At 41.7% G+C, this 14,120-nt stretch overlaps 1 protein-coding gene across 6 annotated transcripts in view; it reads right to left on the bottom strand.

The window, feature by feature from the left end:
- Aak1 (AP2 associated kinase 1) overlaps window positions 1-14,120 on the bottom strand; it is a 154,164-nt gene that overhangs the window by 36,983 nt on the left and 103,061 nt on the right. For all 6 annotated transcript variants that reach the window (XM_036180952.1, XM_036180953.1, XM_036180951.1 and 3 more), the window contains exons 9-12: window positions 13,461-13,564; window positions 11,894-11,973; window positions 7,413-7,567; window positions 6,145-6,485 (exon numbers count right to left, since the gene is read on the bottom strand). In XM_036180952.1, the coding sequence (XP_036036845.1) occupies window positions 6,145-6,485; window positions 7,413-7,567; window positions 11,894-11,973; window positions 13,461-13,564 (680 nt within the window). The remainder of the gene's footprint in view (window positions 1-6,144; window positions 6,486-7,412; window positions 7,568-11,893; window positions 11,974-13,460; window positions 13,565-14,120) is intronic.

The raw sequence follows: 14,120 nt of genomic DNA, 5'->3' as shown, positions 1-14,120 counted from the left end.
ATGCCTTAGTGATATTGCTGAAAGAGCAACTGAAATGTTAAGCAGTGACTAACATCTATCCAAACCTTGCCAAAGTTATTCCCAACAGAGCTCCCTTTATGAAATTCTGCAGTCTCAAATATTCTATCACTAGTGATCTTCCTCCTCTATATGCTTTATGTGAAGTCCCACTACACTGCCAAGGCTTGTTCCAAAAATGTGTGGGTTTCAGCCACCATGCTAACTAAGTTTCTCAAGTAGCTGGGGCGAAAAATGCACCCTACACCAATCTTCCTGGCACCTCTTTCACATCTCTCTAATCTGCACTGCTTCAAACAATATGCTAGGTACACTAACAAAACTCAAAATAAGAGTCTGCTAATACAAAAGTGAAGTCTTGGAAAATCCTCAAAACCATTACTGAGTTAATTGGGATAGTCCTGGATACCATGTGTCTACTACTGTAAAATGTCAGCAAAAATGAACTGGCTTTTTGGAGTCCATTCCTTGTGGTGGGATACCTTGCTCAGCCTTGATACAATGGGGAGGGGCTAGGCTCTCCTTCAACTTGGTATGCCAGACTTTGTTGACTACCATGGGAGGCCTTACCCACTCTGAGGAGTGGATGGGGGCAGAGTGGGAGGGAGGTGAGGAGGCAGGAGAAGGGGAGGGAGGGGGAACTGGAGTTGGTATGTAGAATGAAAAAAAATTTTAATAAATAAATATATTTTTTTAAATGTCAGCAAAAACAACAAGAAAGAGTATAACTGCCTGTTTACACCAATAACCAAGACCTACCCACCGGGAAGTCAAAGGGCTGTGGTCTGTCCTTAAGGGTAGTAAGGGGACACTCTAAAGAAGATAGCAATGAGTTGCAAGAATGAGAGGACAGAATTTTGTAGATCGAACTTTAAAACTACTTACTTATTTTTACACATTCCTAAAACAAAACTGATATAGCTGGAAGTTTCCTGTGTCCCACTCAGTCCACAGCCACTCAGACCCAAGTAAACACATAGAGGCTTATATTAATTATGAACTGTATGGCCTATTGGCTCAGGCTTCTCGCTAGCTAGATCTTACATCTTAAATTAACCCATTTCTACAAATCCATTCTTTGCCACATAGCTCATGACTTACCGGTATCTTTACATCTTGCTTCTCCTGGTAGCAGCTTGCAGTGTCTCCTGTTCTGCCTTTCAACTCTCTCCTCTCTAGTTAGAATGTCCCACCTAACTCTATTCTGCCTCACCATTGGCCAAACAGCTTTATTTACCAACCAACCAGAGCAACATATTTTCACAGCATACAAAAAAAGACATTCCCCTTCACTTCCCCTTTTCTTTCTAAACAAAAGGTTTTAACTTTAACCTAGTAAAATTATATAGAACAAAACAATTATCAAGCAACTTCAGTTACAAATGGTGCCAAGACATGGGGTGAGAGTTTACACCTAAAACCTGAGAAAGCTTTAAAAAAGGGTTCTACAATGGAGCCTAGTTTTCCCTCTCAGGCCAGCTGCAGCCTGTGGGCTTGATGAGGGCCTGACCTGCAGCATGGTGCCAATGAGGTGTCTCCAAGCACACATCACACTGCAATGTGGATTTAGCCTTTGCTAATACTGACAAAAAAGAAAGAAAGAAAGAAAGAAAGAAAGAAAGAAAGAAAGAAAGAAAGAAAGAAAGAAAGAAAGAAAGAAAGAAAGAAGAGAGAGAAAGAAAGAAGAGAGAGAAGGAAGGAAGGAAGGAAGAAAGGAAGGAAGGAAGGAAGGAAGGAGAGAGAGTGGGAGGGAGGGAGGGAGGGAGGGTGGGAGGGAAGGAGGGAGGAGAACAAAAGAAAGGAAGGGAGAAAAGGAAAGAAAAGGGAAGGGAAGGGAAAGGGAAAAGGGAGGAAAGGAAAGGGAAAGGGAAAAGGGAGGAAAGGAAAGGAAAGGAAAGGAAAGGAAAGGAAAGGAAAGGAAAGGAAAGGAAAGGTAAGGTAAGGTAAGGCTAGGTTAGGTTTCTGGGCTACACACTGCTGGATGGAAGCATAGACCCACTGCCTCCCAGAGTCAGTGGACAGCCTGGTTCCCAGAGCTGGCGGTAAGTGTAGTTCCACCATGTTGGGAAGCTGAGGTGGGCAGAGCCAGCAGCCAAAGCTGCCATTTCATACCTAGTAATGCTGCTGTTTAAAGCAATAGATTCACAATAAGGCATATACAGAGGGAATAAGAATTTAAATTGTTTACAGTGTGTGTAAAAATATATGTAGGCTTGGAAGAGAGAAAAGAACGAATATACACAGTTATACAAAGAAAGAGTTTTAAAAAGACGGAACTCACACAGAGAGTCTGGATTATATTGTCTTTGGGGTTTTAAACTGCAGAAAGACATTTAATTGTAAAGGCTGCTTAGTTAAACCATTATGTGTATTTTAAAGGTATCTTGACTTCAACATTTGGATCTAAGGATATGTTGCTTTGGAAAGGAGGTTCTGCTTTTATTTCCACAGGAAACAAGAGGCTATAGATTTGTTCCAGATTAAGATGATATATCAAGTTTGATCAGCCAAGACCTTCTGAAAGGTCTCCAGATGATCCAACACCCAAAACAGTTTCAAGGCAACTGGCTCAGACAATGCAGCCTCACAGACTATTCCAGTCAGGACTTGACAATAATTCTTAATTTTCTCATGATCCCCATAAAAATACAGTGCCCTTTATCATCAGAAAGTAGCCAAGGAAACTATGCCCACATTCCCAAAAAACGGATTATAGATGTTTGTCTTTGTTTAAGTTGTTGGTTACAAATTGTTATTGGTCATAGTCAATATCTTTCTAAAGAAAAAAAGGGGGATAAGATATAAATATGATAGGATGAAAGGGTAGATTATTGAATCTACTTTTAAAGAGCAACAACTTGTGTAAAATGTTTTAAAATTGCTATAGATACAAATTTAAAGTTAATTTTGTTATACTGTATGTATATTTCTACTCTTGTTTAAGCTATTATGTTTATGTAACTCATTTAAATTATAATAGATAAGAAATACAGATTAATAATTAGTCATCTATGATAATCAAACTTATAGTCATGTTAGTTAAGTCATGATATATTTCAATTTGGTAGGTAATCTTCAAACACTTCAAAGACCTACAGAATATGGCATTTACAAATGTTTTAAAAACTTAAGACTTTTTGGACAATGAGACATGTCTGTTCCTGGCAACACTGATTTACTTCAAAGAGAAAGATGGGCATCAAAGACACTCTATATGGAGTTTATCTTCTTCTTGGCAAAATAGCCATTTGGGCAAGAAACTGTTCTTGCCTGGACTGCTTGACAAAATGTATCGACTGGACATGCAAGACCCATAAGAAGGTGACCACTGAACTTTGCAAGACGAGATGGTCCTTCAGGTTCCTGCTTCACAGAAGAAACTGCCAGACATTCTACAGGACACAGGAAGAAGTAACTGAGAGACTCTAGGCCTGTAGATTGAAGAAGGATGCCCTAATGTTGCAGAGGAACTTGGGATGACTGTCCAGGCAGACAGCTATCTCTGTCATTCTAGATTTTTGGAAGTTGCTTACAATGCATTTCCTGTTTACTTAGATAGTATTGTATCCTTCTGAGGTCTTTGATGTAGTTGAAGACTAGATAATTATAGTTATAATTTTTCTTGGTTATGATAAAAGATAAATTAGATATGAAACCTTAGACCCACAGAATATTTTCTTTGAATTTGCTAAATATAAAGACTAGATATTGTAACTGTTATTCTTGCTTGATAATTGTTCTATTATATTTAATTTTACTATGTTAAAGCTAAAAACCTTCCTTTTTGATTAGACAGAAAAGGGAAAATGCTGTGGGATAATGCTTTTGTACACTGGTTTAATAAAATGCTGATTGGCCAATAGCCAGGTAGTCAAGGTGAGGAGATTAAAGGAATTCTGGGAAGAGTCAGGAGATGCCAGCCAGCCGTCCAGGGAGCAGCATGTAATGGCACAGGTAAAGCCACAGAACATGTGGCAACATATAGATTAACAGAAAGGGGCTGAGTTTAAATGTAAGAGCTAGTCAGTGGTAGGCCTGGGCTAATGGCCAAGCAGTTTTATTTAATGCAAGCTTCTTAGTGATTATTTTATAAGCAGCTGTTGGGTCTGTGGGGCTGGGTAGGACTGGAGAAAACTTCAGCCACAAACTGACCCAAAATGTAGAAAGCAAAATCAAAATGAATTTAATAGTCTGTGTATCCAATTGGCAGCTACTCCACAGAAAATAATGTGCTTAATAGTCTAAGGTTGCCAGACACGGTGGTGCATGCTTGCAATCCTTAGACTCAGAAAGCTGAGGCAGGATGACCACCAAGAGTTCAAGTCCAATTGGAGCTACAGTGTGAAACTGTAGTGGATAGCCAACCCAGCATTGGCCTGGAAGTTCCAACCCCCATTGAGGCTTCAGTAATGATCACACCCACAAGGCGGGGCAGAGGAGGGAGCGGAAGACGGAGGATGAGGAGGAGGTTGGCTCTCTTGGTTCAGGGACGCTGGACGCTGGAGGTAGACCGAGCAGAGTTCTCCAGAGAACACCGCCGTATTGTGCTATACCTTTGCCAGACCCTGCAACCTACCCCTTCATTTGTAAGTTACCCCACAAAATAAGCCTCCCTTTTAACTACGTGGAGTGGCCTTAATAATTTCACCAATATGAAACTTTGTCTCACAACCAATAAGCAACAAAAGATTTTCAGATGGTAAAAACCACAAAGCCAAGAAAGTAACAAAAATCTTATAATTAGGAGTCTGAATACTTAGATGTATAAATCTGAACTCATAATGTATGTTTTCCAATAAAATAAACACATTTCTTAGTATCTACTAGAAAGTCCTAGAAAACAAACACCAAATGACCCAATAGCAAGTAGTCTGGTTTCTAATTATCATTCCCATTAAAAACAATCTGATCTTGAGAGAAATGGATGACTCTAAGTTAAGAGCAGAATAATCCTGGGACAGTCAATACTCTGGCAAAATAAAAAATAAAAAATAAAAAATCACTGACCAGTGCAGTCACATCCAAAGGATCTAGAAGTGAATTTAAAAGGACTTGGACAATCTGAGCGTGTTTAAAATGGTGACATATACAAATCCATGAACTTACAATGATACAAAGCAAAACACTTACTGCAGCCACGTCTGCCAACTGATCTCTACCCGTGGAAGCCAGTGGTAGATAGAGAACAAACTCCTGGAAATTGTCCTTTGACTTTCAAATGCACACCACAGTGCACAAGCTAACACACCTATACAGACACACATCCTAAATGAAACATGTTTAATATATTTTAAAAATTAACAGTTTTTATAGAAGATGGTGGAATATACCAAAAGCCACCAAAGGGTAAACAAGCCAAGTTCAGAATAGGCAAAGCTTCAAATAATCCAGGTTCTTCAAAAATACATGGCAAAAGAGACAAAAGAGGATGTAAAAGACATAGAGACCTCTTCCTGTGGCTGGAGAGCTGGCTCAGAGGCTAGTAACACTTGCTGGAGTTCAGATTCCAGCACCCTTTTAATAAGCCAGGTGTCCCACAATGCCCGTGACTCTAAAGGGGTTCCTTGATCCCTCTTGCCTCTGAGTGTTCACAAGTGTATGCATTCAAATATATACATGTGCATACACTCATACACATACACACATACATTTTTAAAAAGAAAGCAATCATAAAACAAAGGTGTTCAAAGTTAAAAAAATACTGTAATGAAAAAATACATAAAAATAATGGAAAATAATATATTCCAACTAAATAGGATACATGGACCATGTTTGGATCCTGATCTAACCAAGAAAACTTAAATATCTGAAACAACTTGATACTATTGGATACTGTGTGCTGATAGGATATCACTGTTATTTTTCCCACTGCATCATCTTAGAAAGTAGCTCCTTCACTAAGGGTGCTAAGTTGGGGTAAACTTAGCTTGAGGACAACACTGAAAAGCCTGAGAGTTATTAATTTGCACCTTGTTGTTTCAGTTTCTACATCTGTGAGAAGTGATGGTGCACTGGCCAGTGGCTCTGAGCCATCCTAGCACTTCCCAAGAAAGAAGCTGTACCTAGCAGGCCTTTCAATAGCAACAATTCCACTATGTAAAGCAAGGGTCACATAGACATCCTCACCTGCTGCGTCTGAGCTTGCTGCTGCTGCTGTTGCTGCTGCTGCTGCTGCTGCTGCTGGTAAAAGGTGCCTGTTGGCTGTTGTGGTGCTGTCTGCTGCTGCTGTGGCTGCTGCTGCTGCTGCTGCGGCTGCTGCTGCTTGAGGAGGAGCTGGTGCTGGTGCTGGTGCTGGGGAGTGGCTTGGGCCTGGGTTGGCAGACCTTGGGTCTGGTTAGAAGGTGTCTGCTGTGGGGTGGGTGGAGCTTGTGGCTGCTTGGGCTGAGATTGTTGAAGAGGTTGATTGGGTGTAGGTTGGGCTTTAGGTTGGGGAACACTGGCTAGAAGGCCAGGCTGATTGCTGGGTCCTGCAATGAAAATAAACTTCATGTAAGGGTTCAAAACTCTACCAGACAAAAGTGGCTTTCTGATTTGCCACCTGAGAAATAGTAAAAGCAGGCAGACTATCCCAAGCTTTGCCTGCTCCTCACTATTTTGCCATTTGTGATGTTCTATTTGGAATAGATTTCCATTTCTTACCAATGTGCTTCCAATATTTCAAACCCAGACGGAATTGTAAGATTCAATAGTTGCCTCCTTCAGAGGAGTTTCCCTTATCCATCATCCCATATAGCCAACAAGTCCTGTAATCAGCATGGTTTCCCTTATCCATCATCCCATTTAGCCAACAAGTCCTGTAGTCAGCATCTTTAGTCACCCTTCTATACACGCACAGCTAACTATTGCCACTAAACATTGCATACTCACAGCAAAAGCATTCTTTGATATTTTATTAATAGCTTTCACAACTAGCATCTGAATGCCTGGCTGTATATAAATGGCCACCAAATATATCAAAAATTGTTCCTGGTAAAGGATATGATAGTTGTGATCTATGACTTGTTATTCGGGATCGATCCCTGTTTGAAACAAAGCTCATCCCTCTAATATGCCAACAGAATACTATGACAAAGGATGATAAATTAATAAGTGTAGCATTAATGAAATGCTATTCTTATATAGCTATCCAAAAGAAATAAGCTTTGTTTCTTTAAAGAAAGGAGAAATATATAAAATAAAGAATAGGATGGGTGGATGGCCTAAAGGTCCAATAAGGAAAGAATGCAGACAGCAGACTTCAGAGTCTTGGCGGTCAACCTGAGTCCAGGAAGGGGTCCTCCTTTGGCAGCCACTCGCCGTACACACTCCCTGGCGATCAGCCCACTATTCTTCAGGCTGTTGCCTTTCAACACGCCATCAAGAAGCACTGCAACAAGATGCAAACAGTTACTGACCTGCAGCCTGAGGTAGGGGCTGAATGGCGGCTCTCTTACGAGGAGTCAGGGCCGGCTGAATGGGAAGGATTCCTGGATTTGGCTGAGTCTGCCCAGCCTTAGGCCTCTGGCGGGGTGCGATTGAAGTCTCTGTGGTGGGAATGGGATCTGTCAGTCTAGAAAAGGAAAAACAACATTGCTATTAAAATGGGAAACAGAGCATAGGCAGAACACATGATGTTCTACCCTCAACATTCCTTCAAACCATTCAGGTTTGCTTAATCAATACTTTCTCAAATGCCAACTCACCTACAAAGGCAAGCACATCAAAATAACATCTTATCTCTCATTAGCAACCTTAAAGCCAGGAAAACACAGAATGATACATTTCAAACGCCCCAAAAATCTAACTTCCAATCAAAATGGCCATACTCAGCAAAGCAATCTTTAAAAACCAATGGAGATTCAAAGACATGAGGGAGGTGTGTATGTGCCATGATGCACATGTGGAGGCCAGGAGACAACAACTTTGAGTATTGGTTCTCTCCTTCTGTCTAGTTGACACAGTCTCCCTTATACAGCACTGAATACATCAGGCTAGTTGGTCTGTCAACTTCCTGCAATTCTCCTATGTGTGCCTCCCATCTCCTGGTACATGCTAGAATTACAGATACATGCCCTACTATATCCAACTTTTACATGGGTTCTGCCAAGTACTTTACCTGCTAGGTCATCTCCCCATTCTCAAATAAGGATATGTTAAGACAAACACAAACTAAGGGAGCTTGTGACTACCAACCCAGTTACAAACCCTGCAGTTTATAACAGTGACCTGGCCACATGATATGCTGGTACACCAGTGGCACACACATTGTGGGAGTAACCAGCCACTATCTGGTTGGATTTAAGGCTCACTCCACAAGACAGAACCCATGCCTGACAGGTGGCCCAAAACCTGAGACTAGACAGACCATGGGCCTAGGGGAAAACCAAACAAATACTATTGTTCTGCTAAAGGAACACAGACACAAAACGATTGTGGGCAACATTTGCTGCTTTATCTATAGATTAGTGTCTTGCTCAGCCATCATTAGAGAAGCTTTCCTCTTGCTGCAGTAGATGGGAACTAACACAGAGACCTACAACTGGACACCGCCGAGAATGAGAAACTCTGGAACACTCAGTCCTAAATGGGATGTCTTCATCAAACCCCCCACCTCAGGGCTCAGGGAGCCAGACAGAAGAGGAAGGGAAAAGATTATAAGAGCCAAAGGAGATGGAGGACACCAAGGAAATGTATCTTTAGACAAAACAGGGCTGAGGAACATATGAACTCACAAGACTATGGCAGCATACACAGGATCTGCACGGGTTCAAGACAGACTGGAGTTCCAGCACTGAGACAGGGAAATGGACATGATCTCCCATCCCTAACCAAGAAGCTGTCTCCAAATGACAACCACGTGCAAAGGAAAACTTAGTTTTCTTCAATACAGTCTCACTGGGAAAAAAAAACCACACTGCAGGGCAGGCCCCAAGGCCCAGAAGATAACCAACGCAAAATGTACTCAATGGTGCTTTTCTAGACATTTTTGTGTCATATTGTTTTGTTTGGCATATTTTTTAAATCTTACTGGTCTTTTGCTTGTATATTAATTATGGTTTCCAACTTTATGTTTTTATGGCTTTTGCTTTTTGTGTATGTATCTTTTTATATATGTGTTTCTTGTGCTGTCTCAGGTTTTTTCTATTATTATTTTTTTATATTATTTATTTATTTGTTTTTTTTTTGTTTGTTTGTTTGTTTGTTTGAGACAGGGTTTCCCTGTGTAGCCCTGGCTGTCCAGGAACTCTGTAGCCCAGGCTGGCCTCGAACCCATAGAGACGCACCTGCCTCTGCCTCCTCAATGTTAGGACTAAAGGCCTGCGCCACCACTGATGGCTCTTTGTTTTTGGCCAGGGTTTTTTCTAGAGAGAGAGGAAGAAGGTTGGAGTTGGATGGGGGGAGGTGGAGAAGATCTGGGAGATGGGGAGGGACACGGCGGCCAGAATATAGTGTATGAATTTCCAATTAAAAAAAAAAAAAATCGAGCTACCTCCCCAGTTCCAGAATATAGTGTATGAATTTCCAATAAAAAAATCGAGCTACCTCCCCAGTTCCGGAATATAGTGTATGAATTTCTAATAAAAAAATCGAGCTACCTTCCCCAGTTCCTGAATATACTTTTTAATGACAAGTGAGTCTATCAAAGAAATTAGGGGTAATAAAAACTTTATATCATTAGCAATAATTTGATTACATTTAGTAAAAATGTTACTAAATGTTTCCAGTAAAAAGATTTTTAAAAGCCAGATGGTGGTGGAGCACATCTTTAATCACAGGACTCTGGAGAAAGAGGCAGGCAGATCTCTGTAAGTTTGAAGCCAGCCTGGGCTACAGAGTGAGTTCCAGGACAGCCAGCCAGGGCTACACAGAGAAACCCTGTTTAAACACACACACACACACACACACACACACACACACACACACACACACACACACACAAAGAAAAACGTCCTTGGTGGACAAGTAAGTTCTAAACACACTGACGCAGTCAGTCTATGAACAGACTTCGTAAGCATGCCAATGTGCGGAGTGACTGGTGGTGAGACTCCTCTAGAGAAACAATGTTCTCTAGGCTGATTCCATCTTGAGACTCTTTCACCAGACACAGATTTCCAGAATATACTCTGGGTAACGATTGGGGCGGTGGTTTTCATACATAGAGAACTTAAACTTGGTTGAAAATAGCTGCGACAATGGGCTTTCTAGGGACAGGAGAGATGGCTCTGAAGTGACAAGTGCTTACTATATTTACTTCACAGGGCTGAGTTCTTAACTCCAACTCCAGGGTCTCAAGACCTCTTCTGACCTTTGTGGGCACCTATACTCACGCAGACATAGCACCACACAGACATAAACAAAAATAAATCATTTTTGGTCATGCTGGGATCAAGAATAATGGGCCTTAGCGGTTCATGTTCCTGAAGTTGCATCCATGCCAATGGATACCCACATGCTCCAGAAGAGAATTTGACATTGCTGCTGCCATTGTTGCTGTGATAACAGTGACGACCACTGCTACTACTGTTTTGGGGATTGCCATTTCATAACTGGTTACTACAGCTAGCACAGTGGAGACCCTGGCAGCAAAAGTAGCTACCACAGTTAATTTTTCATTCTATTGGGCATGACAAATTGAAATCAAGTTATATACATTTCAATTGGCCTTGAAAGCTATAAATTTACAAACTCAAGTTCCACTTGCTCTCAGGATACCATCTTACAAGGTCTCCAATTTGCAGTAAAACTCATTAAGGAAGGGAATGGCTCAGTTGCCTTTAGCCTACCAGCTATGGGTGGATTAGGACTTCTGTTGGTCTTTTCTGTGTCAAACACACAGATTGCAAGCCCAGCGCCACTTAGAGATCTTTGGCAACAGTCAACTCTGCAGCTCTCACACAATTGAGCCTGTATGATAATGAGTATTCAGAGACGGGTAATGCCTGGGGGGTGCTCACTAACCTAAGAACACCTGTGTGGCCTGGACAGGTGTCTCCATGACGGGTAATGTGACCTGCTGACGTCAGATAACCTCCCGGTCACCTTCAGAATGTTTCATTTGGAAGCCACATAAATGTGTGTGGCAGACCCTCAGCTGTGACAGGTGTGAAAACCAATCTAAAAATCCAGTCCAGTATGGCCTGAAGCCTTCCTTCCCACAGACTACTCTCAGGCCCCAAATCCCAAGTGCAGAGACTCCAGTAGGAGGCTCCTCTGCTGGCTGACTCCGGGATAAGGACTTCAGCCATCCTTCCTGAAATGATATTGTACTCTAGGTCATGTCTACCCACTATTCTCCTTTCCCTCTGAAGTGAGACTTATACCTCCCAACCACCTACCCAGGATCTCCTTGCTTGCTCCCTTCTCCTCTGACTTGGATATCTCCCCTTACTTGTTTAATCCTTTCTTGGCGTCTGCTCTTCAAGACCCAAGGTGACTCCAGTGCAATTAGCTAAGGCCTAGAGGGATCTTTTGGTGTTCATGGACTTTCATTTCAACTGTACTTTCCTAATATGGCTGGAGCCAGAGAAGAAAGGAATGTGTCAGACTAGGGGGTAAACGTGGCTAACCTCCAGCTCAGAAACAGGTTAGGACAATTCTCTAGCACCAACCCTTAAAGTCTAGCATTGTCTTATCCCAGAAAGCCCCAACCATGCAATAGGCACATCTGTGCCACGCAATGGGCACATCTGTGAGGTTACTGATTCCTTTCGAATGTAGATCTCAGCATTTTATTATATCCCTCTTGGCAGTCCCAAAAACAGTTTCTGCATAGGGAGACAGAGCTTGCTTGGCTGATCTGGGCAGCCTCTAGTCACAGCCACACAGGACCTCAACAGCAGGCAGCTCCACTGTGCTGGCAGCAAGCACAGTGTGAGCTCCCGAGGGTATTCCTTACCTGGCCTTTGGCTGGGTCTTTTTCACAGCTGCCTCGCTCGCTTTCACTGGTTCAGGAAGTTTTGCAGGAATGGGAGAGTTCTAAAATGGGAGAGTTGAAAGGGAAAAAAAGCATATGGATTTCTTTGTAAATAATAAGCAGTCTGAGGCCAGGTATGATGGCCCATGACAGTAATCCCAGGACATGGGAAGTTGAGGCAAGAGATCATGAAATCCTGTTTTAAAACATAAAATAGAAATAAAAACTCCAAAAAAAAACCCAAAAAACAAAAAACAACCAGTCTGACTAGAGCTAATGGAAGTAGCATATGGCGTCTTCTAATATGTCTTCTAGGGTCTCATCTCCCTGTTAGAGGGAAACGAGGCTAGACAAATGCATGAGATGGAATCACAGAGGCAAAATCCCAAGAAAGAAAGAGCAGCAGGGTGAATAGAGCCTTGTCTCAGGAAAACAAGGCAATTGATCATTAGGGAAACACAACAGACTTGCAAGTGACTGGGGGTCATTCTACTCAGCTCAGTCCCTAGGCATCTGGGGAGGAGGTTGTTAATGTTCAGTGAATTGTCTCAGTTTCATAATTAAATTCATGGAAAATTGGATTCTCTTTATAGTAACTGCTTTGCTTGAATGTCCTATAGTGGGTAAAGCAAGGGATATTAATATTCATTGAATCTAGAGATTAACACCCATAATGACTCAAAAATAACAATTTGATGATGTTTACTTCCTTTAAATAGCACCATTTTAATGAACTCATGGCAGCTGTGGTTATATGCACAAGACCTACCCAAGATCAAGTTAATCAAATTTCTAGGGACTCATGAGGCCCCACATCTTGCTGAGGAGTTGAGCAGTTGATACCTTTTGAGGGAGAATCATGTCTTTGGAGATGTAACAACAGTAGGTAGCCAGTGCTAAGGTGGAAAGCCCCACATCTGTGGGCATAAGGGCAGAACTAATAGGATTCAGTGGGTTTTTTTTTTTTTTTTTTTTTAAGGAAATGACATGAATTTGGGGAGGAATGGGCTAGAGAGGGTGCTAGAGGAGTTAGCGTTGTTTTGAAAAATGATAAGCAGCACTGGTTACTGGACAAAAATGTCATGAGATACAATAAAACCCAGTATCAGAGCTTTATTAGGAGGCGGGGGGGGGGGCACAGAAAAGAATAACCAGGCCTGGGAAGAAGTACATGCAGAAGTGGGGGGGGGGGGGGCAAAAGAGAGAGGAGGAGTCTGTGTCCAGCTTTGTAAGGATTCCCGTGCACATGTGCAGGTGTGCTTATGGAGCCACACCACGTATGCGTTGATTGTGTGACGGTGCTGTGTGCATTTGGGCTATCATGCAGCACACTGATGACACACTGAGACCCCTTACTTAGCTACTGAACTGCATGTGTTTGTTCATGCAGCTGGAGGAGCGGCAGAATCCTAACAGTTAGAGGGAGGAATAGGGATGGATATGGTCGAGATATATTGTATTTGAAATACATTGTATATGAAATTCTCAAAGAACAAATAAAAACAACCTTAAAAATTATGAACCATTTTAAAAAGCACCATTCACATACCTGTACATTTGGAATTGGACATTCTTTCTTGAGTAGTTTAAATGAGAAGTAAGAAACCTGGTAAATATCCGGCCTTTTGTCAGGGTCTGGTTCCAACATGTACCCTAAGACAAACATACATGACCTTATTCCATAGTATCTTAACAGTTGCTGCGTCAGCTAGGTAACTGAACTTTTCTAGTGCTGTGTTTTCAGTTTCAATTCCCATAAAGGTCAGTTCAATTAGCCCCTTTCCTAGCAAGGGGAACAAGAAAGTTCCTGAGCTGTAGCAAAGCTGCTTGGGATTCATATCCTGGATGTCAGGGGCTCATACTCTTGACCAAAAATGAGCAGCTTCATATTCTAAGACTTAGAATATGCCATGGATTTCCCCCTCTGTTAAACAAATGACTGTTGACAAATACAACCAAACTTCAGATATCATGAACTCAAGGTTTGGTGGAAGACAATCCCTGGGTTCTGTCTCTAGATCTAAAAAACAAACTCATGAATTTACTTACTATTCTTGTTGGAGATATAAGCTAGTTTTTAGTTTGAGGAAAATTAAGAAGTTAACATACTCAGCTCCATAGATTGCTTGTCTATTTCCAGATCCTTCAAGTGTCTCTGACACTGGAAAATTCCTCAGGAAAAAACTTTGAGAAGATGCAAGCACATGTG

The sequence above is a fragment of the Onychomys torridus genome, chromosome 3 (assembly GCF_903995425.1).
Source record: "Onychomys torridus chromosome 3, mOncTor1.1, whole genome shotgun sequence".
In the NCBI taxonomy this organism is placed as follows: domain Eukaryota; kingdom Metazoa; phylum Chordata; class Mammalia; order Rodentia; family Cricetidae; genus Onychomys; species Onychomys torridus.
The sequence above is the reverse complement of the archived record's forward strand: the minus strand, read 5'-3'. Positions and strand labels throughout refer to the sequence as shown.